Source organism: Xenia sp. Carnegie-2017, unplaced genomic scaffold (genome assembly GCF_021976095.1).
Source record: "Xenia sp. Carnegie-2017 unplaced genomic scaffold, XeniaSp_v1 HiC_scaffold_13, whole genome shotgun sequence".
Lineage (NCBI taxonomy): Eukaryota > Metazoa > Cnidaria > Anthozoa > Malacalcyonacea > Xeniidae > Xenia > Xenia sp. Carnegie-2017.
In genome coordinates, this window is record NW_025813436.1 from 2,889,374 (window position 1) to 2,915,665 (window position 26,292).

The 26,292-nt window shown below is 35.1% G+C and overlaps 4 protein-coding genes across 4 annotated transcripts in view; 2 read left to right on the forward strand and 2 right to left on the reverse strand.

Annotated features, from left to right (window-relative positions):
• The window catches only part of LOC124451412 (zinc finger RNA-binding protein-like), a 36,090-nt gene extending 26,301 nt beyond the window's left edge, over window positions 1-9,789 (forward strand). Inside the window, exon 13 of the mRNA XM_047002039.1 lies at window positions 9,535-9,789. Coding sequence (XP_046857995.1) covers window positions 9,535-9,597 — 63 coding nt within the window. The 3' untranslated portion in view covers window positions 9,598-9,789. The remainder of the gene's footprint in view (window positions 1-9,534) is intronic.
• On the reverse strand, window positions 2,214-7,277 carry LOC124451433 (homeobox protein pnx-like). The gene is made up of 3 exons (XM_047002052.1): window positions 6,853-7,277; window positions 5,758-5,999; window positions 2,214-3,055 (listed from the first exon to the last, which is right to left on the reverse strand). Exons 1-3 carry the CDS (start codon window positions 7,049-7,051, stop codon window positions 2,645-2,647), a joined length of 852 nt encoding a protein of 283 aa, XP_046858008.1. The 5' UTR covers window positions 7,052-7,277; the 3' UTR covers window positions 2,214-2,644.
• A 2,688-nt stretch (window positions 9,790-12,477) lies between the features above and the next one.
• LOC124457167 (BTB/POZ domain-containing protein 2-like) lies at window positions 12,478-17,605 on the forward strand. The gene is made up of 2 exons (XM_047007454.1): window positions 12,478-13,331; window positions 16,629-17,605. The coding sequence occupies exons 1-2, from the start codon at window positions 12,676-12,678 to the stop codon at window positions 17,287-17,289; spliced, it is 1,317 nt and encodes a 438-aa protein (XP_046863410.1). The 5' UTR covers window positions 12,478-12,675; the 3' UTR covers window positions 17,290-17,605.
• A 1,132-nt stretch (window positions 17,606-18,737) lies between these two features.
• The window catches only part of LOC124456840 (uveal autoantigen with coiled-coil domains and ankyrin repeats-like), a 33,388-nt gene continuing 25,833 nt past the window's right edge, over window positions 18,738-26,292 (reverse strand). The window contains exons 17-21 of the mRNA XM_047007165.1: window positions 23,875-23,937; window positions 22,993-23,073; window positions 20,188-20,292; window positions 20,057-20,122; window positions 18,738-19,559 (exon numbers count right to left, since the gene is read on the reverse strand). Of these exons, the coding sequence (XP_046863121.1) occupies window positions 19,485-19,559; window positions 20,057-20,122; window positions 20,188-20,292; window positions 22,993-23,073; window positions 23,875-23,937 (390 nt within the window). The 3' untranslated portion in view covers window positions 18,738-19,484. The remainder of the gene's footprint in view (window positions 19,560-20,056; window positions 20,123-20,187; window positions 20,293-22,992; window positions 23,074-23,874; window positions 23,938-26,292) is intronic.

The following is a 26,292-nucleotide window of genomic DNA, read 5'->3' on the forward strand; positions in this document are numbered from 1 at the left end:
AAGAATGTAGTTCACTGCACTTTATATTTAACTTTAGTGCAATGCTGTGCCAGGAATTTAAAATGTAGGCCACACCCTAAGTGTGTTACTTTCAAATAAAGTGTTCAAAAAGTGGGCAACCTTTCTAACTCATCAAGTCAGTCCTGTTTTAATAATCGTATTAAATAGATACACCAGTTTACTACAAAAAGACTTGGGAAGCGAAAGCACCAGTCAGGGCCCTAGCTAGGACGTTAATTGGGGGGGGTGAGGGTCGGGCACTACTAAGTATATGGATACACCCCCCCCTATTAACGTTCTAGCTACGGCCCTAGCACCAATAGCTAGCTAGTTCAAAATTGGATTTCTTAGTATTGGAAGTCATCTGTGAAAATAGTGCTCACCGTTGACAATTAAAAAACAGCTTCAACCAGCATACAATTTCATATCATATAAGAAAAAAACTTGATGCAAAAAACAAAATGTTGTAAAGTCGAGATAAGTACAATGTACGGTGATGTTTCTACTTCATTCCAAAGGTATTGTCAAACCAGAATGAAAGATTTACAAACTTTATATCATATTATGTACATGCAAGAAAAGATAATGTAATAGAATAACACTACATACTTTATTGACAAAAATAGCTACTTGTTCTATGAAATAGACCTCGAGTTCTTTATGTAAAGCTTCAAGGAATAGCAGGAGGCTCAAATTGGTATGTGTGAGAGAGTGAAGAATTCGAGTTTTAGCGTTAATGATTGATGGAAGGAGGGCGGTGTGTCAATAGTATCTTCTGTTGTTTCTTCCAAGTGTATGACGACATCAAATTTTCCCGCGGAGTTCAATGATTTAAAATGACTTGAAAGGCCAACAAAACGAAAATTTTTCTAGTTAAATGATACATTTAATTGAGGATGACTCTTAAAAAATGACAGTTATCTCTTTTCACGAAGTCGTTGAACGAATCAAAATTTTTCTCTGGTCGTTTCACACCCAACTGTGTGTTAAACACCACAAGTCATTCTGTCACCTGTTTTAATTCTCAAATAAGGCCAAATTAGTTGTTTCAATTTCAAATATGCATAGTATTAAATCAGAATATTGTGAAATTGCTCGAGAAAATTTGTCTGATGATAAGTATTGAATCTTTGGATGAATCCAGGCTACCAGGGCTTATGTAATCAGCCCGTTCCTTTTACATATTATATTGCCACAAACGAGATTACATTGCCGTGAATTTCGTTGTGCTATTTGGTAACTATTACAATACGTAAATAAAACCAAACCTTGTTTTTGAGTAGGCCGAGTGAATGCCTAATGGACGTTTTGTTCACAAATTTAATGAATTTATGTGTAGATGAATGTGTGTAAATGTGTTTTGATATTTTCCTGTAAACTGTCGATGAAAACTACCAATTATAGTATGCGGTGTTATATCGATGTTATGTGAATAATGAGCAAAGCTGAATTGATTAAGTCATTTTAAATGGTCTTCACGTTGCAATCAGAAAACTTGAAGTCATAAACACTTTAACGCTTATCTTTATGTACCTACCACTGTAACAACAGTTAAATCAAAAGAGAAGGCAGTCGGTTTCTTAAATCCTACCATAAAATTTTTTTTTCGTTCATTCATTGGAAACAATTGATTTTCTAAAGAAATGAATGATAATTTCGTTGGAAAATTGCGTTGCAGTAGTTAAAATTGGGCTGGCTTCGTCATTGCATAAAATTTTTCATTGTGGTTTGATTATGACTTTGGAAGGAACTCGAAATATCATAGTAACTTGTAGTGATGTTTTTTAAAAGCTCAAGTTTTATGAATAGATAAGTTATTGTACACTTTCTCTGACAATATAGTTTCAACACTATATTTCGAGGCTCGTACTACGAAAAAGCATTTGCAAAATTTGTCAAGAAATAGGAACTTGCTTAAGTATACAATAGTTTTCACGTGTACTTTGCATCTTACAGGATTAAAGGTTAGAGGTTATCCTAATATACAGTCAATCTATTGTGAGAAAAATACAAAAATTTAAGAAACTTGGCAAAATACAGAAACCAAGAGAAAAAAGCTGGTGTGATAACCATTCTTTTGCTTGCTAGTCTATTTCACGGCTGTGTAAAGAATGTGTATCAACCAAGATGCATTGCGCGACGGCCATTTTGTGGGTCGACGAAATGACGGATTGTTATTGTAGTCTATGCAGCTAAGGCAAACGATGATGATATTTTATGTGAAATAGAGTTTTTATTCAATGTTTTTTGTTATTTTTCATATAAATTAGATTCCGTATCAAGAAATTGAATTCAGTATGCAGCCAGCTCAAAAAGGAACGATGTAAACATAAACAAAAGTGCGCAATGCATCTTGGTTGACACACATTCTTTAATACGTCAGACTCAAAAAATAGGAAGAACCTTGCCATTCTTTGAGATTTTTATTGTCTAAAACGCCCTGGAAGCGCGCTATATCTATCTAGTTCTCCTACAAAACAAAGTCTTCAATCCAATATAATGCAAGATGTTCAACATCGTCATTGGTTCGTTTTTGCAATAGGAATGTCAATCTTGAATTGACTTTGACTTTCTATATCAAGCATTCGTTGAAAGCAGTTTTTGCAACGTTTCCATGATAAAACATGACTCTTCCCAGAATTCGCTACTCTTGAGAATCAACAGTATTACTCGCATTGCCAGAATTTGTTCTACTTTCGAGTGGCAGCTCCTCGCCTTCATCCCTTTGTACCATTCTGCTGTTTGATCTGCTGTAGTATGCAAATGGCATCGGCGATGGATATCTAAAGGCAAAGGGGTATCTCGGATGTGCGTATCCAGGCGTCATGCTTGATCCATTTGTGTATGCTAAACCAGCTTCGTATCGCTGGTAACTTCTATAATAATGCTCGTAAAGCGATCTTGGTACGCCGGGGTGGTGGTAATATGATACCTGAGGATAAAATGGGGTCATAACTGGGGTAAAAATGGGTCTAGCGGGTGGCAAATTGGGACTCTCTCGACCCATAGCTTTCTCGTGTTTCCTCCATTTCGCTCTTCGGTTTTGAAACCATACCTGAATGAAAAGATGAAGCTATTACATACACGTTTCAAGAAAAAAAATGAAAACTGTTTTTTAAATATGTCAGGCAATCTATATATCTCTATATTCTATATTATTTTTCAACCATTAACTTTGATCTCTTAAGAAAATTGGTGTAGTTCGAGAACAACTTTGTTCAAGATTTGCGTGTGTATAAATAAACTTCGCTTGATGTTTGTTGATCTCTTAACCCAACGTACAGGGATAAACTGTGCGTGGTAAGCACAAGCACTAAGTTGTAAAAACACATTAAAAAGATAAATTTATTGATTTTAATTACATATTGTTTATGTTTTTTGCCTTCTATATTTCCCGCGCGAACCACGCATCCCGCGAGAGCGCCTGTGTTTTTAAAACGCTATTATATTTATTTATATTTTAAAACGCTATTTATAAACGAACCAATCGAACACATTCAAAGTTCAGGAAAAGATCAGGTATTGCTTTACCTTTTCGACCTGGTAAAAGATTCAATGCTATGACAGCTTACTAATGTAAATCTTAAAAACATCGGCTGTTTCAGCCGTTCCGAATCAAATGTCTTCGAATGAAATTGAATGGAATTAAACAGGCAGGAATGAAATTTAAGAGAAATGCAATGACAGACCATTTGATGTACAGTTATGTTGCTGATTGATGTTTTAACTTTCATTGCGGTGGTATTCCTTAGTTATCATAGCTAAGGTTGTTGCAACGCGAGTCACTACTATCGTCGCTAACAGTCTCTCTCAGAACTTCACCAAACTGGAAGATCGACATCTAAAAACTTTAGAGACTACCTATGGTTTATTTTAAGTCCATTTACTCAATGTAGAAATGTTGAATGTTTATGAGCAAAATTGGTCATGAAAACCTAACTCAGTTTGCAAATCCCCGCAATATACTATGCAAAACAAAAAAAATTGAAATTGTCTTTAAAATATTGTCGGATGATATTAAACATGTGGTATTGGTGATTGAAACTTTTAATGACTTTATAACTCTTAACCTGCTATGAATACATCGAAAACGTTTCGGTTTTTCGGCTTTTTAGATGAAGCCAATATCATTCATGCATTACATTTATTTAAGCCATGCTTTAAGCATCATGGAACAAATATCGTTAATGCATTTGATTGATAATAGTATCAGCAACGGATTAATACTCATTAAATATATTCGCTGTAGTCAACGAGGTGTCTCATCCTTTAAAATGTTTATTACGAAAGGCAACGGTTTGGTAGTTGAATGCAAGACTAATTTTCAGGACGACGTTGTCTGGCTATCTTTATAACAGGGAATAGGGGAAGGGAAGGGAACGGTCATGGAATAGAATGAAGGGAACGGAATGGACATAGAATGAGCAAAGAAGGAATGGGGGATGAGCGAGGAATGTACTGGAAATGAACGGAGACTACAAATGACAAAACTAGATTATTAGTTTTAATTATATAAGATATATGAATCCAAAATTACATACGAGCGAAATGACTCTTTCATTGGCTAGTAAACAGTATTTACGACTTTTCCAACACAAACTGTAGATGTTTCGCCTTATAACGATGTTTGTTGCGATTTTTAACGATCCTCTATAGCCTTATTTTCTCGAGTTTTAAAAGGCAGAAGAAGATTGGTGAACATAATAAAGTGTTTTTGTAAAGTTGCTAGGGATTGAGCATTTTATGCTCGAAAAATGTTGGCCTACTTCACTAAAAGAGAGCCTATTGTATGCTCTATTTGAAAATATTTGATTAAAATGTTATACGACAAAAGTTCTCAAAAAATTTGAAATAGTTTGATTTATTCCCCGCTCCTTCCATTGGCCATTCTTTTCCTTTATTTCCCGTTCCCTGTTGTAAAGATAGCCGACGTTCTCTTAATTGACGATCATTATAGATTTTGTCCATTAATCGATTTACGCATTGTGATGTTTTGATTTTGTGCCAAACGGCGATAACTTTAAATTTACTAGGATAATCTCCAATTGTCACAACCTTTCAGGCAAGTTTCGTGCAGTCTCAGTAAACATGGTAATTTCAATTTTATTGTGAAATGTGCATAAGATACGTCGTCTATTCGTTTATAGTTGTTCAAAAATTGTATATTCGATTCACTTTAGTAAAATTCTTCATCTTCTCTTTGCGCGCCATCCAAAAAAGATTTTCAGCTTTTACATAAAGTCTACTCAGAATCTCATCTAGAAACTCTGTTGTACCCTTTTTTCGCTCTATATCAGGATCAATAAAAATCTATTTTGGGCACAAAAGGCACTCGTAATCCTAATGGCTTCCTCAAAACATGTCACGGTGCGTTAGTCACAAGTACAGTTTGGCTTATAATCACCTAGTTTATTGTATACAAGTGATAAATCGTCCCGAGTGGACATATAAATTAGTAATAATTGCTTAAAAAATTTCGTCGGCAAGCTACATAATGCATTTCTATCGATTAAAGTGCGATTGACAAGTTTGCTAAAGATTACAACATTATTGCGCTGTTAGCTGACATGCTTGTTTGATAATCACCTGTATCTAGATGGTGTGAAATAGCGAAAACAAAACCTTCCGGGCAATATTTCTGGCTTCGACAAAATATTATCATCGACTTGAATATTCGAAAACATCGACTTGAATATTTCTCTGCTTAATTCACGATTTCATTTTATAAAATGCAAAATGCCTATTTGAGACACCAACCTGAACACGAGGCTCGGACAAGTCCAATATCTTCGCGAGCTCTTCACGGGCATACACATCAGGATACTGGATTGTTTCAAAATGCCTTTCCAACTGATGCAGTTGACTTGTCGTAAACGTGGTACGACTTCGCCTTGCTTTTCGCGAATTTTTCTCGTCTTCGTCAAAATTTTTCAAATCTCGATCATCTTCGCGTTCTTTTTCTGTCATTTCTGATCTTTTTCGCTTCACGCTGGCGTTCTCTTTCGAAAAAAAGTATGAAAATGCACATTAATTGATCGATGAACTATGATCAGTTCAATCATGCAAAATTTCAAAGAAACTGCGAATAAGTTCACCGACAAATTGAATGGTTAGATGGAGCTTTTGTGAGTTGAATCAATTCAAAAAGTTTTAATTCTGATGACCATTGTCTATGTTCACATGTTGTCGAAGAGGATGAACATGTCTTAATAATTAAAATCAATTAATGCATTTGCATTTCACAGCTGAGACCAGATACGCCATCTTCACATAGCCCGCAAAAAAAGAGACGTCCTCACCGAAACGAAGGGATTTTTAATAAGAAAAGCAAACATGCTTGACAGGTAGAAATTTGGAAACAATACGAGAATAAGGATTGCAGGAAATTGGATTTCACCGAACTATTTATAGATAGTTTGCAACTCTATGTTAAACTAACACTTACAGAGCTAATTTCCAACCCACAAAAGCAATTTAAAAATGGGCGCATCGTAATTATTTAATAATTCTTATTTACTACATTAAGATTTGATTACATTATTTTAAATTTTTCGAAGAGGATATATCTTTCCAGCGTTATCGGCAAAGCCTTGAGAAAACTCGCAATTATTACTGGAATTTAGCTTACTAAACCACCGAAAACTGAGAAGCCTTCCTTAAGACAACTTAAACATAACTAATGCTTTTATGTATCTCTTTTCATTATACTTAAGGCACTCGTAAATCGTTTAAGCTATCAGTTTATTACATTCTAATTTATAAGTTTTGCCATCACAAGCCTTTAATTTGCACATATGAAACTTCGTCGAATCAAAAATTACTGTAAAGCAATAAACAAGTGGTTTGTCTAACCTGTGTCGGGCCTTGAAGGATTGGCTCTTTTCCGATGTTTTGAGTTGTTTTTTCCTAAAATCTTTGCTATACTGTGGGAATTCTGTCCAAGCGGAACCTGGATTTTAGTATCACCATGAGAGTCTTCGATGTCGCTTTGCGATGCTTCGAACATTTCTCCCACACATTCCTCTTGCGTATTCCTATCGCCATTCTCCATAAAACCTCGATTCGGCACACGTCACTTCGTACTGTTTATTCACAGAAAATCCTCCTTCAAAATACGAATGAACCTTGGCAAATTACGACTAGCTAGTTTTGTCCGTTGTGAGCACGAGTCGCGATCCTAATGATCATCTTAAACGCAAAAGCCTTCTGTTAACGCCTTAGTCATTTACCGATATTTGTAATTGATGTTTATTACTCTGAACAAAGCTTTGTGTTCAGTGTAACGCTTGCCATTGGCCATCAGGCCTATGCGAATGATTGAGTGCAGTCAAAGTTATTATAGTCGAGATAATAAGATGTTTGTTTGCCGAGCAACAGGAGTCCCAAGTCATGCTGATTTTCGACGATAGCTGAAAGGTCGCTGGTTTTTTATGGATTACATTGAAGGACTATGAACGTGTTTCTTTCCCGTTGATTTTGCAAAAAGAGCAACTTTTTGCGGTCGTGTTTCGGCTGCGTTAAACAATCCGAATGACGTATTTTCCGTTACTGCACCAATTAGGCTTCTTATCTTGCTAAATCAATGGGCAAAATGGTAATTAGCTTTTTATGAGCGCCTATTAAGAAAAGCAGGTAGCTATAGAAACACAGCATTCGTTACATTGTCTCACACAGTTGCTATTAATGAGAAATTCAATTTTTCTCAATTCATTCACAACTTTTATTCAAGGAGTAGTTTTTACTGCATTTCATCTGATAACAATCGCCCCTCGAAAATCTGAGAACTCTTTAGTTTTTCTTCCAGAACAAATATATTTTATCTAACTAGAAGGCGAGAAAATACACAAAATACCGGTAATATCAGTAACGACATTCATACACAAATTATACATTTAGAACAAACATCAACTAAGACCGCACAACGCATGTCATATGCAAACCACCAGAAGTTCGCAGGCTCGAGAAGATAGTCGTAAAACCCCGGTCGGTTTGTTTGTTTTTTCAAGACAGTATGATGGCAAGTTTTCAATTACAGTAGAAGACCTGAGCATTTATGATGACGATAATGAATTTGAGCCTTATATAGTTGATCTCAATTGTATCGAAATAAGCCTAAATAAAGGCTGATTTCCATTTAGTGCAAACTGTCGCGCAACTTTTGTAACAGCGCAACAGTGCAACTTTTTCCGATCACTTTCTTTTCATTTGTAAGCTCTCGATTGGAATAGTTTCACACTGCTGCACACAATTCAAAAGAAAGTGATCGCAAAAAGTCGATCGCGCGAGAATTTGCACTGAATGGAAATCAGCCTCTACAAAAGCCGTTGAGACATGTAAATTCGACGTTTGAAACGGGCCTTAGAATCATTCAAATGCTTCAAAACAGTTTAGTAACTACTAAATTATATCCTAGGTCTACCATGTTTGTCTACGTTTATGTCTATAACTTTGGGCCCACCCTTGTGTCTACCTTTGTGTCTATCTCAATGTCTACCTTTTGTATCCAACTTTGAGTATGCCTTAATTTTCTATCTACCTTTATGTGTACCTTCATATCCACCTTAGAGACAACATTAAAACATGCAGTGGTCGTTTAATAGAATGAGAGACGACCATCGTTTTTAAAAGTAGAAACGTGTTTAAATTTGCTATTTTATTGGACGAGAAGTCATTTTTGATTCTGTTTAGCAAAAATATTTGACCAAATCGATAAAAATGTTTTGCTATAGCATCAAAGATAAAGTATTTTTATAAATTGTGCAGATAAATAAACTGCTAAGCACAGACGAATAATTTTTTGAGAGAATTGATTTTATCATTCCAGACAATATCCTAAGTCTGTTGTAGTTCTTCAGGCAACATATCTTGCAAATGCGTCTCAAACATTTTTTACACAATACTTCATTTTCACACGCCCAATTTCGTTTACAAATATTGTACAATTCACACTGTTATTAGCAGATACCTGAAACATTAAAATTGCATTTTAACTGTAAAAATGTGAACTATAAATTAAAACATTTGTCAAAAAGAAGAGGACATTGTAATTTCTAAAGCATTGTAGATGTAATATATAACTATAGATAATTTTAAAATGAAAACTATATCACTTTGTTGAAAGCTAAATATAAAGGCAATGCAAGTACATTTTTATCTCAATGAAGCTCTTTTAAAATCTTTGTATCATACAAAAACTCTTTTCATGATTTTGAAAGCAAGGGAAAGTTGCGCGCAAAAGCAAAATTTTACAAGGTTCAGGCAAGGAGAAAAAGCACGCGAAGTTTAAGATTGACTCTGTTGACCCTTTTCGGACATACTCTATGATGAACTAAAGACGCGTTTTCACGTCTATACCAAATTGTTGCACAAGTTTGGATTTCTTCACAACATAATACATCCCACAAGATTTTACAAATTAAAATATAACGCGAAACACTAAAACCAAAAATATGTTATGACGTCATGATGGCAAGTTAGCAATGAAAATTAAAAACCTGTAGCATTTTGACGACGACAACGATTTTTTGTTTACAGTTAATCTCGATCCAAATAAACTTGACAAATAAAAGTCGTAGAAAAGACGTTCCTACACAATAGCAGTAGAGAAAAGACGTGAACTTTTACCCTTTTGACTGAGGATGAAAGAGGTGAGGGTAGTATCTGAGGAGACAAATACTTGTATATTTATTTGATGAAATTTTGTATTTCGTCAGTGTGTTTGGCAGTTTAGATATTGAAGTTTATTTTTTCAGGCAATAATTAATCATAAAAAGTTTATGAAAATCGAAACCATTAAACTAACGTTTATTTTTGATGATATATTTTGTAGTCATCAACAAGACATGTTTCAGGCTCACAAAATTGACAAACACCACGCTTTCTACCGTTATAAGTTAACAGTAAATTTTTCCCGTTTATTTGTCCATTAAGCCTATCATTTCAAATGCTCTTAGCTAGAGTCGTCTTCCCTCAAATGAAGTTACGAATAAATGACCAAAATGTGTGTGTAGTAAATTTTTATTATTAAGAAATTTTGTTCTAAACTTGTGTCGTAAAGTTACGAAAATGACCAAATAACTGTATTTGTAATACAAAACTTATTCTTCTTGTACAAAATTTATAACCGGTATAAGTGTAGAAGCCTACGAAGAATTAAAAAAATGGCTGTTTCCTGCATTTTATACAGTATCTGGATATTCATATTTTCTAATCACTTCATACCACTGTACCCCACGAAACACTGAAAACACTCTTACATCATTGAAAGTTAAGCCTTATGGCGAATCTCTCTGTTCACAGACTACAAATTTTCATTACCACAGAAAATGTCAATAGTATAAAGTCTTGCAAACTGATACAAAATTGAAAGAAGTAAAAGAAAAATTTTATGGTTTGTATAGCTACGTCGTACCATGGTTTTGAGTGAAGTTTGGAAAAAATGTGCTCAAGTGAGTTTTTCAACGACAAGTATAACTAGACTTTTAAAGACTAGACTGTCTTTCATATGCTGAGCTGTCACTTATTTTCTTTGGAATAAGCTAATAAAAATTTGCATGGATGATCAAGTTCCACTATAATCCTTTTGATCTCTTGGGTAGTTGCTAGTTAAAGCCTGTTTTTGGAAGATGGCAAGTAGTTTTGTTTAGTTGTAATTTTCTTAGACTTCTTGTCTTTTGAATGCTTACAAAGCATTCAATTTCTTGCTGTAAAAATGTGGATGTCCTGCCCAAACAGCCGATGCGTAATCGAATACTGGTCTTATTTATGACGTATATGTTAATAATCCAACATCTGAAGGTAATTGAGATTTCCTACACAGTTGAAAATGATATAAACTTTCTTTTCCCTTGGATATAATTTGATGAACATGTTCATTCTATTTAAGATCTTTCTGACATGTTACGCCAAGATGTTTGAAGGTATTATCTCTTTCTATTTCTTCGTCACCAATGCAACTAAGGAGTGGTTCTGGTATTGATCCGTAAAGCATATCCACATATCCTTTGTTTTTTTTGGTAACTCGTCTTTCCATTTTCGTAACTCGTCGATTACTTTTTGCATCGAACTGCAATTGCCTCATTCAACTATCTGGACCTTAGTGCGATCATCCGAATATTTACATTTATTAGCATCTATATCTTTAGGAACAGTGTACTCTAAAAATTTATATATGCATTGAAGAGCACTGGTGATATAACAGCGCCTTGTGGCACGCCCAAAGGGCAATGTTGGATGGATGACATTGCTCCTTGTAGGTTGACTTGTTGCGTTCTTCCTGTCAAAAAAATTCGAATCCATTGCCAGAGAATTTATTAATTCCATAGATGCTAATTTTCGTTGTAATCTTTTGTGATTCACCATGTAAATTGCCTTTTGAAAATCCATAAATACAACGTGGACTCTCTTTCTTCCTGATTGAGAATTATCTGTTACATTATACTAATTTTGTATCATAGATATTAAAGCAGATACAGTAGATCGACCATGAGTAAAGGCGTGTTAGTTATTCTTTATTTTGAAACTGATTTACTTTAGGTAATTGAGGAAGAACAGATATAGGTCTGATATCATTTTCAACATTGCTCGGGTTATTGACTTTACCAACTGCAGTTATTAGTGCATGTTTATATTGGCTGAGGTACATGCATTTATACTTGTAATTTCTATATTGTGTACGACTGGTGCACGATCTTCGCAAAAACGTTTAAGTATCCATGCTGGAATTTTGTCAGCTCCTGTTGCTTTTCAGGATTTAAACGCTGTAGACAGCTCTTGACCTGTCCAATAGATGGTAATTGGTAAGGGTGGTTTAATAACCTTGAGCGTTATCTTAAAGATTATCTTCAATTTTTTAGCTGGGTGATTGGTTTCTCCCTGATTTTTTAAAGGTTTGTTGTAATTTTTCAACTAGTTCCAGTACATTTTCATCATATACATTTGTTTTTACATTATTCCCGTCATTAATTCTCAAAAGTGAGAAGATTGATTCATACAATTTTCTAGGTTTAGTCGTACGAAAATCTTTTGCTTTTCGTCTGTAATAGGTTTTTGCGTTGTTAATAAGTTTTGAGACATCAGAACATATTTTTTCATAACGTGCTTGATCTTAACGATAAAAAGCACGTTGTCTGACTTTGATCTTTGATTTTATGAAGATTGCCATGCAAGGTTTATCTAAAGCATACATTTGTACTGCAATCAGACTCGAGAATCTGTTATCTACATTGTTATAAAAGGTCCGTCAATATCTCCAAATCAGATTAAAATAGAGGTCAGGGGCTGGTTGTACGAAGGTTGGATAGCGTTATCCATTCAGTGGGTAGTACATTTTTTAAACTTGTAAAAAAGGTGTTTATATTTTCGTAAGGACAAAGAAATTTTGTGAGCAATATTTTATTTCAGTGATTTCTCAGTTCAAACTTATATTTTTCCTTTTTGATAAGTTTTTTAAACGTTTGAAAAAATTTACTAACCAATGGAAAACACTACCAGGCTTCGTGCAACTGGCCCCAGTAGTCCATATACAACGAAACTTTAAAATTTCAAGTAGTAAATAGGAAATCAAGTTTTTATTTGTGGAAACACCGTTTTGGAGGAGAAAAGAGAAGCGGACGTCTTTCTCACACAGAAATAATTGTGTTGGCATCACATTTTATAAATGAAAAATATGTCGACATGTCCTTACAACCATACAATTGGCAAGCAGGAAAAGCGACGGTAAACGATAGAGTAAAGTTCTTATTCAACAACGAAGTGCTGAGTGATGTGCATTTTATCGTGGGTAAAGGTTTGCAGAGACGTCGAATTCCTGCTCACAAGTTTGTTTTGTCAATCGGTAGCGCCGTTTTCGATGCGATGTTCAATGGTGGTATAGCGAATCCAAGCGAAGATGTTGAATTACCAGACGTGGAATCATCAGCTTTCCTCTCTCTTTTGAAATTCCTGTACACGGACGAGATCCAAATAGGCCCAGAGACTGTAATGACTACGTTATACGCTGCCAAGAAATATGCAGTACCCATCGTTGAAGATTCTTGTGTGGACTTTCTTGAGAAAAATCTACGACCCGACAATGCTTTTATGCTACTTACTCAAGCACGCCTCTTTGACGAATCGCAGTTAGCTTTAAGATGTCTAGATTGCATCGACAAAAACACTTACGAAAGTTTCAACGCAGAAGGCTTCACCGATATCGATTACAGTACGTTGCTCAACGTCTTGAAGCGCGATACTTTAGGTCTGAAAGAAAGCCAGCTCTTCCAGCATGCCTTGAGATGGGCAAAACACGAATGTGATCGAAAAGATTTGACGAAAAACTCGGCCAATCTAAGGTATATGTCCTTCGGATTTGTATGATTTAGTGCAGCAAAGTAGATATAGTGTCAATCTTTTCCCAGTAATCCCGTGATCTGCGTTACTTGAAACTGATCCCTAATCCAATGTAACCTAGGTTAGGGTTCCGATTATAATGTTAGGAAAAAGTTAAGGGCATCGCTAAATTGAGAGATGATGCTTAACATTTTCGTAACATTATGAGTAGTCTGCCGAAATGCATAGTGCCTTTCAGCTTTAAAAACAGTTCTTTTAAAATTCTTGGGTTAACGTTCTGAGTTTAAACAGTTCTTTTAATAACTTTTGCTGTATTATCATTTACCATTGTATTGACTCTTTTTAAAACAATTTTAAATTTGTCATCACAGCAAAGTCTCTATGGAAAATGAAGTTATTCCAACCAGTAACATAGAACCCAATCTACTAGATACTTCACTCCACTGAAATTCTATTGTTGCATGAGGTAGATTACAATCATGAAATGTGGAAAAACTGACATCAAAGAATATCTGCTTTTCATGAATCGATATATATTTGCAAAGTTGATACTCTAGGTTTAGTTTTTAAAATGTTTGATAAGATTGGTTTTTCAAATTTTCTTTTAACTTATTTTTTATTTTCATTTCGAGTTTTGCTTTTTGCCACCTTTCAAGATGGTGTCCTTGCCTCACCTTGACACGATAGTTAGACATCTAGGGGATTGTGTACCCAACACTTGGGTAAGTGCACTGGCCAAAGTACAGAAATCTTATGTCTTTGTTCTATGTTGCTATTTGTAGCCTTTGCATGCTGTGAAAAATGGGTGACCACTAAACACTAAAAGACACTTCAACATAGTGGTGGCATGCATAATTGTTTTGATGGTGTTGTTACGTATTGTCTCTACAAGAAGCTTGTGGTAGGGGGGGGGGCAGCTTTTGGTATTTTTGATGGTCATTTTTTGTGATTTGTTCAGGACCAATAATTTTATGCATTTAATCCAACAAAAACAGTTTTAGGCCCGAAATTTGTCACCGAATTTACTGCTTCATTTGAAATCTCTAGTTAATACATTATTATCAATGAATGTTTTGTTTGTAAATGTAGATCGTCCAGGTTTGCTATAGTCCTGAGGACTGTTTTTGTTGTTGTCAAACATCAGTCAACAACTACAAAAACAGTCCTTCTCAGGACTATACCAACCTGGACGATCTACATTTACAAACATGTAACGATACTCCCGGGTTCAAACCATTTACTTTAATGAAAGTTTTGTCAATTCATATTAACTCAGTTTGCCCTTGTTTGTCATATGTGAAAGCAACTGTTGTATTGCCAATATTTGGATTCTTAATTAATGAAGCTTTGTTGATTATTTAAGGAAGTACTGTACAGCTATACAACTAGGATTCATAATTTACTTTATAAAAAATATTAAAAGCTAATAACACATACATTAAGCAAGGTTCACTTCTGTATATGTATGCATATAAATATAAAATAGCCCAAGGTCTTGACACCTTTAGAAATTCTGTACTCTGCCTGCTTGTTGAGCATCAAGCCAACCCAGACAAGTTTTAAATCCAAGTTTCGCCATCTGACGATATGACCAGTGAACTGAGCAAACCAGTTTTAAGAAACATTACCAGTGAAAAAGTTTTCCAACTAAAAGACTGGCTTTACTTATTTTAGTTATTCCACTAGCATAACTATTCGGTAATTAGTTAGACCTATGTCAGTAGTTTGGTATTTACTGATGTTCAGAAAAATAGATCTCTAAATTAATGAATAACGATATTTGTCTGAAATTTACATAGCATGACCAAATTTGCATTCTTGCCACTTCACAGAGTAAGTCCAGCGCAATACTTTATTACTGTTTAGAAAATGGGAATGAAGTTTTTTGTTCTATTAAATTCTGCTTGTGACACAATAGCTATTACTCAACAATTTGTGAAGTTGTTGGTGGTGGGTCTAACTTCATTGTGTTTTAAATGCAGGATTTGTGTTGTAGAAAAGCAAGCATTGTATAGGTAGAGTGCATGTTACATCATGGCCTTGGTGGCAACATGGCGTTGGTGGTCAAATACAAAAGGAAATTTTATTAATGCTATTGTGGGCACCAGCCGTCGTGGGCGAGCCACATTGTTCGATAATTCCCTGGAGGCTGGTTGCAATCCAAGAATATGTAAAACTCTTGCGAGTTTCGGCACAGCTATATATTGTCTTCGCAAAATGCCTGATATAATCATTAGATATTTTTTGAAAGGTTTTGACTGTTGTAATATCCGTGAGTGAAATTTTGGATAACTGTTAAAAATGTGAATGATAACAGTTTTGTAACATTAAGTGCACAACTGTGAATTCATTAATTCAATCATAAAAAACCTATGAAGTTATGAAGTTGTTTATTAAGTTGTTTCACGCAGTTTCTCGTTTCACGCCAAACTTTACCGCGTGTTTCTATTAATGGAAACACGGAAAATTTCTCAAATGTGAAATGATAGGAATTGAAAAACATTCAAGTCTGTGCAGCAAAACCATAAATTCATGTGAGCTTTTGCAACATTAGAATTTAGTTTGTCAAGTGAATTTATTTTTGTCAAGAGTCAAGGCAGCTTTAGCCATGGCCTTAGTTAACGGTAAAAGTACAGCAAAGCTCGTATTTATTATCAATGCAGTACCTCTCCGAGGTCAGCCTTTGACTTGAAAAGTTTTCATAGCTGGAACTGTTTGTTTTACGAAGTACAATAATGAACCCTTGTTAACCATGTGCGATAGTCTTTACGAAGAAATACCCAACCGAAGTTTTTATGTAGACCATTGTGTGAAGTTTGTACTTAAAGAGGTCCGATATTTCTCCTTAAATGTGGAGTATGCAAGCAAAGTTAATAAAAGGTTTATTATATGGCTTTACTCGACCTGAAAGTCTTCTCTTCCTCGCTCTTTGGCAATGGTTAGCTTTCATTCTCCTAGTTTTCGTCAGTAAAAGTTAATCGTCGATAAAATGTATTGTGAATGTTTTTTGTTTTGCTTTTTGCGTTTTAAATAACTTTTGCTGTAAGTAATGAATCGACCAAAATGTTTCGGAGCTAATAAAAGCACACTATCGTAATACCGTCAGCTATTTGCATGCTTTATGTGATGATCATTGATTTAGCAAATAAAAAAGTTAAACCAACTGATGGATAAGGTTCTACATAACATCCCTGTAGGACGGCAAAGCATGTCCATTGTAACAACCAGTACAATCAGAATATAAAAATATCTACGAATCACTGTTTTTGATGTGCCAAACTATTTTTTTCAATCTGCAGGTCTGTGCTTTCCGATGCTTTGTACCAGATACGTTTTCCTCTAATGCCAGTTGAAGATTTTGCAACAGGACCTGCACAGTCGGGCATTTTGACCGAGAAGGAAGTCGTTAGTTTGTTCCTATACTTCCACGTGAATCCTAAGCCAAAAGTCAATTTCATTGACAAACCGCGATGCTGTTTAACGGGGAGGGAGAAAACCGTGCGTCGATTCTCGAAGGTCGAGAACAGATGGGGCTACAGTGGTACGAGTGACAGAATCCGATTTTCCGTGAACAAACGTATTTTCGTGGTCGGTCTTGGTCTTTATGGGGCGATTCATGGGCCAAGCGACTACAACGTCAAAATGCAAATCATAGACACCGAAGCAGGCTCTATGTGTGGGGAAAGCGAGACGGCGTTCAGCTGCGACGGTACACCGAGCATTTTCCGAGTAATGTTTAGCGAACCGATCGAGCTTTCACCAACTACGGTATACGTTGCCAGTGCAACGCTTAAAGGTGCAGATTCCTATTATGGAAGCAAGGGACAGAGAAAGATTGTCTGCGAATCGACCGATTCGAAAGAAGAAAATATTATCTTTCATTTTTCCTACGCTACTGGAAATAACAATGGTACTTCGGTAGAAGATGGACAAATTCCTGAAATTATTTTCTACACTTGATAGAATTTGCAGCATTCGAGCCGTAACCATTGGGACTGCAGGAACACATGACAATGTATGGCGGAAAAGACAATTAAAAAAAATTGTTGTTTCGAGTTTTTTTGATTCTAAAATTGAAGGACAAACGCTGAAATTCCAGAACCGGAAAATGTTAGAGGTTAGGATTAGAATTGATGTTATGATCTGGATCTGTTCTATATAGCGCTATCCACTAAATAGAAACTTTTTTGAACGTTTTAAAAAACTTATTAATAAAGAGAAAAATATGAGATTTGAACCGAGCAATCACTGAAAGAAAATATTACTTCTAAGATTAGAAAATTTCTTTTGTCATTTCTTTGCTATCAAGGCCCCTGGATAGTAAATTTAGTGATGTTTATGATTGAAGTTTCTTATGCCGCTGTTTTATCAGCTTGCAATATTTGTCTTTGCGGAAAAGGCTGCGGGTGTCCGCTAATCCAAACTTTACTTGCATCAGAGCTTCTTCCAGCTGAGTTTTTTCCACATTAGCAATTATAGTAAACCTAGACTTTTGTTATTTGTTGTAACGTATCGCCAGCGAACATAACGATCGTTTTTCATTTCGCTCTTCCGTTGTATTAAAACAGACAATTTTTAGCCAGGCTCTTATTCATAGGGATGGCTTTCTCAAATACAAAATCCCTCTTCACCTCACCGTTTTCACTTCAAATGAGGACTAAATGATATAGATTGTATGATTAAATAAGACGTGTCATAAGTGTATTTTCAACCGACAATCATCACAAACTTTTCTGTTGCTTTTCTGTTTTTATTGGTCATCAATTTAGTCGGCGACCATATCCTCACAAGTTCAAATCTCGTCCAAGTCACATGTTTTTTCATGTGCATGTAAAATAAACCGTGTTAGGATTTATATTATGTATAATCTCTCTGATGATGGCTTTGGAATAAAGTCGAAACACGGTGCCATCCAGTAACTGCTATCGAGGCGAGAACTTCTCGTCCATACGTAGTTTTAAGAGATTTGACTCGTCTCCAATCCCTGTGGGCTTGGTAGATCAACAGGTAGACGAGCGGCGGACTAGTATCCCGAAGGTGCGAGTTCAAATCTGGTCCAAGTCACATGTTTTTTATGTGCATGTAAAATAAACAGTGTTAGGATTTATATTATATATCCTCACAATGTGGGTGTTTTTTGCTTAATTCAAACTGCTGTCTAAAGGTGTTTGCATAAGGAACAATTAACTTCACAATAGAAGTTATAGGCAAGCAAAGTGGAGCGATCTCTATTGTTTATAAGTCCAAGCATTGCTTAGCTAATGCATCTGTCTGTTGGGTGATAAAATTCCAATTTTCACTTATTATTTTTCGCTTCATTTCAACTTGGAGATTATTAGAAGTGGGGAAGGGGTAACAAAAGGCTTGGGGCTACAAAACTTCCATGCAAAGTTGCAAGAGCACAATAATTCACGCAAGACATACTTTAATATCAACTTTCCAGTCCGATATGTGCTTTTTGTGTATGAGATTGAATTCCCGGTGATTTTTTACTTCAAGAGACTGGGAAATAAATACAGGGTGGGAATTTTTGCTGGACTGTACATTTTCGGATTCAAGATCGACTCGTTTTCTTTTGCTTCAAACTTACGAAAAATGAGCAAATGCGCAAAACCCGCCCCCCCGATTTTGAGCGTCTAACTCAGTTTGATTGAGATGAATGTACAGTTTAACGTACCGTCTTCTTTTTTAGTAATTAATGCGAAAAATTCACCTTTGAAGATTTCGATCCATGCATGTAAGAGTATAGCAAAAGTATACTCTGTATGTTGAGGCGACCACACACACAAACCTCAAATGACCTTTAAAGCCTAGTTCACACTGTAAAACTAGTAAAAACATAACAGACATAAGCAAGTATGCGCATCGAATAGTTTCGAGTTCTGGGGAAATTTACGTATTTTAACCAGGTTCTAAATCACAGCGACAAAAACACTAACATAAGCTTTGTAAATTAGCACAACGAATGAAATATTCCTTTTTCTTCTGCTTTCATGTGAACTCTTTGACTTTATGTTGGTGCTCGAGCTTAGCGTCCTTTCATACTCGTGTGAACCAGGCTTTAAAGAGAGCTAACATTGAAAAATCAAACAAAAAGCAGGTCAGTCGACGGAAGTTGCTTTTTGAGAACACCAGCGATGAGTCGATGTTCTCACTCAGCAAAATTGCTCGTCGTATCTTATTCTTAGAATGAGTTCTAATGCGTTCTTCACATCACTGTTCATATTTCCCTACACAATGCAATGATACAAAGTATACATTTGTAAATGTCAAAATTAATGTCGTCACGTGTTTGATTTGATCAGGGGCGATCTAATGTTGAGACACGAACCTTAAGATACTCCTGTCTAATGTCTTCATCAGGGGTTGTATGATGTTGAAAATTGAGTCCTTATATACTCCAGTCTAGTGTCTTCATCAGGAGTGATTTTAAATTGAAACTTGAGTCCTTTTATGAGTTGACAAGACTTAGAATACCATGCAAACTAATTATCTTCTTACAAAGAGGTAAATTATATGACCATAAGAGGATACAGGATTTAAGATGACAAAACAAGACAAAGAGAAATAGGACGTTAAGGCTAAGTTGAAAAAAGAATTTAATAAAGGCAGTGAAAAGAAATGGAGCTGACACAAGCGTCAATAAGAAGTTCAGGCACTGCTACATGGAGTTACGTCACAGGCAGTAGCTTTGTCGGCCGCTAAATCAAATACATCATGAAAATACCTGCACAGCATTGAGTAGATGAAGTCTGTACATGTTGATTGTCTTCGAATGTTCGTTGTCCGCCTCCTTGAAATTACAAAGCTTACTTTAAAAAACTTTCTTAGACATAAACAAAGCACAACTTGCATTACCACGAGCTGGTTTTGAAGTCGGAACACTTGCTCTTCCAAGGCATGGATTTTCTGTTCAGCTTTTCCCAGCAACTCGTTCGTCGTTTGACGTTTCATTTCTGAAATCTAACAAAACGTAAAACAAATGAATGCGGAGATTCACACCAACGTAGAAAAAAAAAATTAGATATTTTTTTAGCAAACGCTACTTCGATCGTAGAAAATTGCTTTCCAAATTTCCAAAAGTACGTTTAAGTTGAAGTTCAGAAACCAAAAATATTTTTCAAAATTAAAAGATGCACATGCTTATGCGAAACGAAGAGAGCTTTGAGAGAACTCGAGAGCAAATGAGTACAAATCCACGAACAAAGGTTGAGACAAATTTTTCAGAAACGTCTCCAAGGTTTGCATATAACAGTTATTTTTTTCTTTTATAAAATAACAACAATAAAAAACAGATAAATTTGAAACAAACGTTTTGATTTTTCCTCTAACATGTATGCATGATTGATGTGCAAATCTCTTTAATTTAATTAACTGATTGATCTTAGAACGGTTTGCACACTCAACTATAAAGTGTTTTCGTCGTTAGCCATGTTTGGGGAAAATCCCATAGAGTGAAAGAAATGTATTTTAATTTCACGCCCAGTTGAGCATTGACACTTCGATGTACTCCTCTCTTTGACGTCACATGCAAACACTCTATAGACCAATCAGCGCACGCATTGCATTGTTGTTATTTTACAATTAACAGTGCTAATCATTATTCCTCGATATTTTCTTTGCTTTTAAAGCAAAGCCAAACAGAGACGACATTTACAAAATGGACAACAATTGTAAATAAACTGTAAAACTGCTATAGCTTAAATATTGTTAAGGTATACAAAATTTAACATCACTTTTAACTCGAACAATTTTTCAATATTTCCCTCAGTAGCTGTCAGAGCTATAGTTCTAGTGTTTATAGACTGAGTTGCCATGTAAACAACGTCGCTTTGGTCAACTATCTGTAAATAATTCTCGATATCTTTAATTATGACGTCATATTTACAAATAGTTTCTGATATAGACGTCTTATCGACGAATAATAGTTTCTACAATTATTGACAGCTTGACGCCATTAAAAGCTGGTTTTGACAAAAGATCAAATAATAGATTGCCACAGATTCTAAAAATAGGTACGCAGAGCGCACATGTAAGTAGCCCCCAGAAAAATGAAATAGATCAACGAGCGTAGTTCACTATATATAAAAAACATGAAAGTTTATATAATATCTGAGATTTCAAAAATGTGCGTTAAGCTCAATCTGCAGTCGAATGACCACGTACCTTACCCTTTTCAATCAGGGGCGTACAAACTAAAAAATATTAGGGCGTGTTCCAAGTTCTAGGAATTGGGACCAACATTTTTGAGCTTATATTTCAAGGGAAAAGGCCACAATCTTAACGAAACTGATATTTTTGACCTCTTTTAGTTAATGGACCGACTTTTCACTTATTTCACAAAAGATATTGAGTGTCACTTTTCCCAAATCCATTTGTAGAACGTTCATGCATATATTACAGGCACGCGACTTAGCTCACGTGCTTACATCGTAAAGTTGCAATAAATGTGACTTAACACGAAATTATAAATATATCAATTAAAATTGTAACTGAAAACCATGCTTTTGATATAAATAGTAAATCGTTAACAGTTTGTTTCACAAAAAAATTTTCTCGCGCCTATGATATGTGATATGTCGTTCACTCAATGGATAAATCAACAATCACGATTGTCACGATATGATATTTATTTATTTGCATTGATGCGACACTTGTTATGTTCGGTAATTTTTGACCAAAGAGCCGAGCTCTTTTGTCTTTTCCCATAGCATTATTAAAAATACTCTGTACTGATTACAAATAATGTTGAAGCTTTTAACAAGGAATCCTTATAACACTGAAAGTGACTAGAGCAAACTTTTTGGATATAATTGTATTTCTTGCTCATAGTTTGACTCGGTTTGACATGTATTTTGAGTTAATGTTCATGGTAATTTTAGCATGTTTTAAATCCACATAGATAATGTCAGATATTATTTGTTATTATGTTTCAAAAGAAAGAAAGATGAAATAGCTTTTTGTCTTTAATTTAATACAAAAACACAGAGAACAGTGACCAGAGTGAAACAAGCAATTGATAAATAATGCGTCGCAGTTTAAATTGATTGACTCATGTGAAACTATAACTTCAAGTTTAGTAAACTCGTAAGACACATCTATTTTTTTCTCCTTTACGTTTATTTACAAAAAATGTGAAAATACTGTGACCTCGACCAAATTCAAGTACATTGCTTCAAGCTCACGGATTATTCGATCAAACAAAATGTACTTCGTGCGCGCGTGGCTACCCACAAAAACGAAATGCAAAAGCTTTTGAACAAAAAAGATGTAGAAATACTAAAATAGCGACGAAGTTGGCTTTGAACATATTTACAACATATTTATAGAAGAAGAACTTGAATAAACCGTCTGAAAAGAACAAATCAGCGAAGGTTATAAAAATGCTCTACATTGATATGTTTCAATAATATTTCAGTTTCCAAAATCGGTAATGTTATCTGTTATCATATAATGTTATCGGTCTGGATAATTCTTGATAATATGCTCAACCTCATCCAATAATCTTTTAGTATTGTTGAGAAGAGGGACATTCTCACTGATCTGTCCTCAAGTTCTCTCCAACAATTTCTCGGTTTGGATGAAATTTTACAAATCATGAAGTATTCATGCATCACGTGAAGTATAGTAATAAGTGTTTCACGTGACTCACGTGACTTCTACCTGACGTCTTAAGCGTTCGTTTTCTTTCTTCAAATTCGTAACGTTTCCGTTCAAAGTGTTCAATACTTCCTCACTCGATTCCTGTGTAAAACAAATATAAAGTAGGCAATTGATCAAACCTTTTTCAAAAGCAGGTTCTTTAATTGTTTTTCATACAAAATTTGTATATAGGTGAAATGTTATTGTACATATTGTATTATCTATTCTCTTTATTTATGTCCCTTTTTATGGTCAATTTGGGACGGATTACATGACGTAAAGAGGTCGCAGCTATCAGTTGAAAAGAGCTTGTGAGCATGAGGTGTGTTCAATTAAATTTCAATTTGCGCGTTTCGCAGTTTCCTTTTACTGGCATGTATTTTCTTAGTTATTGTTTTGATGTCAATTTCGCACGAAAGTCATTATTTCGTATGTCACGAAACCATTTGTACAAATAGAGGTAAAATTTATTTGTTAGTTAGAGACTTCTGGAATCGTTATTCAATGAAACTCTAAAGTTGTTGAACATTGGTAGTAAATACTGTAGTTTCTTCTCATTAAATCTCAAAATTATAAAACGAATTAGAGTGCAGTTTAACTTGCTAGACAAGATTAAAAAATCTCTACGACATACTATCCTATGAAAGATCAAAGATCGATGATCCTGTCAAAAAACTGGTCATATTTTATTTAGTTTTGGAGCCGGCTAGTTGCAACAACTCTCTTTATGTAATCGGCCTTTTAAAGCACCAGTTCCGTTTTTACAAAAAACTTAATGGCTTCCATAAAGTTCAACGAAACCACAAATTATGAACTCGAATAACAATTTAGCCTGGCGAAGATATAACAAGAAACTTCAGAGTCAAAAACAAAAAACTCGCATTATGAGTAAAAATTCTGCACCTTCAACTGTTGATAAACCGTAATTGGTATTGTGGGAATACTGTCGTCAACGTTGATGTCATTCTGTAAGTAAAATAAGAACAAATGTTAGATACACCAGATGAGAAAAGCCCAAACTATAATTGTAATCTGAAATCACACTTTTACAGTACTACATATTTTTTACAGGGTAAGGAAATGAAGGAAGACAAAGCAAGGGTCTAGATTTTAGAGACGACCTGGTAGTTCAGCTACCGAAGGAAGTGAAGAAAGTTGAAACACACCCTAGAGAATCACAGTAACAGTATTATATTTTTTCTAAAAATTGAGTGATTGAACTTTTGTTAGAGGAGTGAACAATTTATTTAGGGTCGTGAAATTTGATATTTGAAGGTGCAGCATCCCCAATCCCTCAGAAAATTTAAACATGGACAAGATTCTGAAAAATATTTTCCTTAAGTATATATTTCCATCTCAGATTCCTCTTGTGAATTTAAAGAAAGAAAGATAGCACATTTTTCTTACAAATTAAACACATCACAGTTGAACTTAAACATTTATTACAAATGCCACGGTTAACGAGCAAAATAATTATATATGTCCGAAGAGGTTGCCCTGAGAAGCCCGCAAACTAGTTAAAACTAAATTTTGGACACGTGAGCTCACATGTTACAAACGATTTAGAACCCAATCCCCTAGATGTCTAGCTACCGTGTCAAGGTCAAGGTGAAGCAAGAATACCATCTTGAAAGTTACAAAAAAGCTAGACTGTCGGTGAAAAATAAATTAATGCCCAACATAAAGCTTTCATTAGAGTCATTGAGATAAAGCAAAAGTTGTCAAAAGGTTATAAAATTGAATTTATTCTGACGTTTCGTCTTTACTCAAGACATCTTCAGACCACTAATAATTAATAGGATGTTATGACAAGAAAATATAATGATAAGGAAGTCAGGTAGTAAAATATAGTGAAATTAATTATATCATTAATTATATGTTTGTAGATGTAGATCGTCCAGGTTGGTATAGTCCTGAGAAGGACTGTTTTTGTTGTTGTTGACTGACGTTTCAACAACCTTAGCGGTAGTCATCTTCAGAGTCGAAACGTCAGTCAACAACAAAAACAGTCTTTCTCAGGACTATACTAACCTGGACGATCTACATGTACAAACATGTAACGATACTCCCGGGTTCAAACCATTTACTTTATCATTAATTACATTATTAACTATTAATCAATTATACTGAATCAATTTCTTTCTTCTTTTAAGCCACTACAATACCGACGTTACGTTGACGACTTTGTACATGTAGATCGTCCAGGTTAGTATAGTCCTGAGAAAGACTGATATAATTAATTTCACTATATTTTACTACCTGACTTCCTTATCATTATATTTTCTTGTCATAACATCCTATTAATTATTAGTGGTCTGAAGATGTCTTGAGTAAAGACGAAACGTCAGAATAAATTCAATTTTATAACCTTTTGACTGTCTTTTACTTTTTCAATCCTCCAATCACGCGTCCCTCTCTTTCATGACTATCTGAACAGACAACACCCGAACATAGCATTTACAACTTATGTCGAACAAAACAGAAAACCATCATTTCTTGACATTGACAACTCTTGCACAAATGGAAAAGTCACCATTTCTGTTTACCGCAAACCTACTTTCACTGGCCTCTTCACTAACTTCCACAGTTTCATCTCCCTTAATTACAAACGTTCACTAGTCTCCCGAAGATCCCCACGAAAATTTTCACACACGAACTCGAATTTACCATAATAAGCCTTCATTAATAACTACAAGCCTTCACATAATAGAACTATATTTTATTTTCTAACTTACTTATCATTTAATCCAATTGACACCGCCTCCTATAGTAAAGCCCGCCGCACACTGGTAAACTTGCCGCGCGTACTTGTTATTCGTGACAAGTGCGATCGACAGAATTTCCAAACGCGTTTGATATTAGACTCATCTGTCACGAATGACAAATGTTGTTCAAAACTTCCGCGCACACTAGGAACTTTTGTCGATCACACTTGTCACGAATAACAAGTACGCGCGGCAAGTTCACCAGTGTGCGGCGGGCTTAACACCTTATGTAAATATAATTCCTTGTTTCTGTCGAGCGTCAGCGAGGCAGCACGCTATTCTTGATAGTCAATTCATTCGACTCATTCCTTATACGAGACCTATATATTGGTGAAATCTCGGTTTGGCGTGTGCCTGTTAAGATTTTTTCAGGGAATGACATCACAATTTAGAAGATTTTTTCAATGTGGAGGAGTGGATAATAAAAATGCTAAGTTGCGCACGCATGTTTTGTTCTGTTGATAAACATTTGTAACGAACAGAAAGAAAATTTGCAAAGAATACCGAATACTAGCAGTAGTATGTTTTTTAAAGGCTGCTGATTTAAATCAAGGCG

Excerpts from the sequence above, each read along its gene's own strand:
- LOC124457167 (XM_047007454.1), top strand. The coding sequence starts at position 12,676 with ATGTCCTTACAACCATACAATTGGCAAGCAGGAAAAGCGACGGTAAAC. Across the intron at positions 13,332-16,628 it reads AAAAACTCGGCCAATCTAAG|GTCTGTGCTTTCCGATGCTT; the intron begins GTATATGTCCTT and ends TTCAATCTGCAG.
- LOC124451433 (XM_047002052.1), bottom strand. The coding sequence starts at position 7,051 with ATGGAGAATGGCGATAGGAATACGCAAGAGGAATGTGTGGGAGAAATG. Across the intron at positions 6,000-6,852 it reads TCCTTCAAGGCCCGACACAG|AGAACGCCAGCGTGAAGCGA; the intron begins GTTAGACAAACC and ends TTTTTTCGAAAG. Across the intron at positions 3,056-5,757 it reads TGTCCGAGCCTCGTGTTCAG|GTATGGTTTCAAAACCGAAG; the intron begins GTTGGTGTCTCA and ends CTTTTCATTCAG.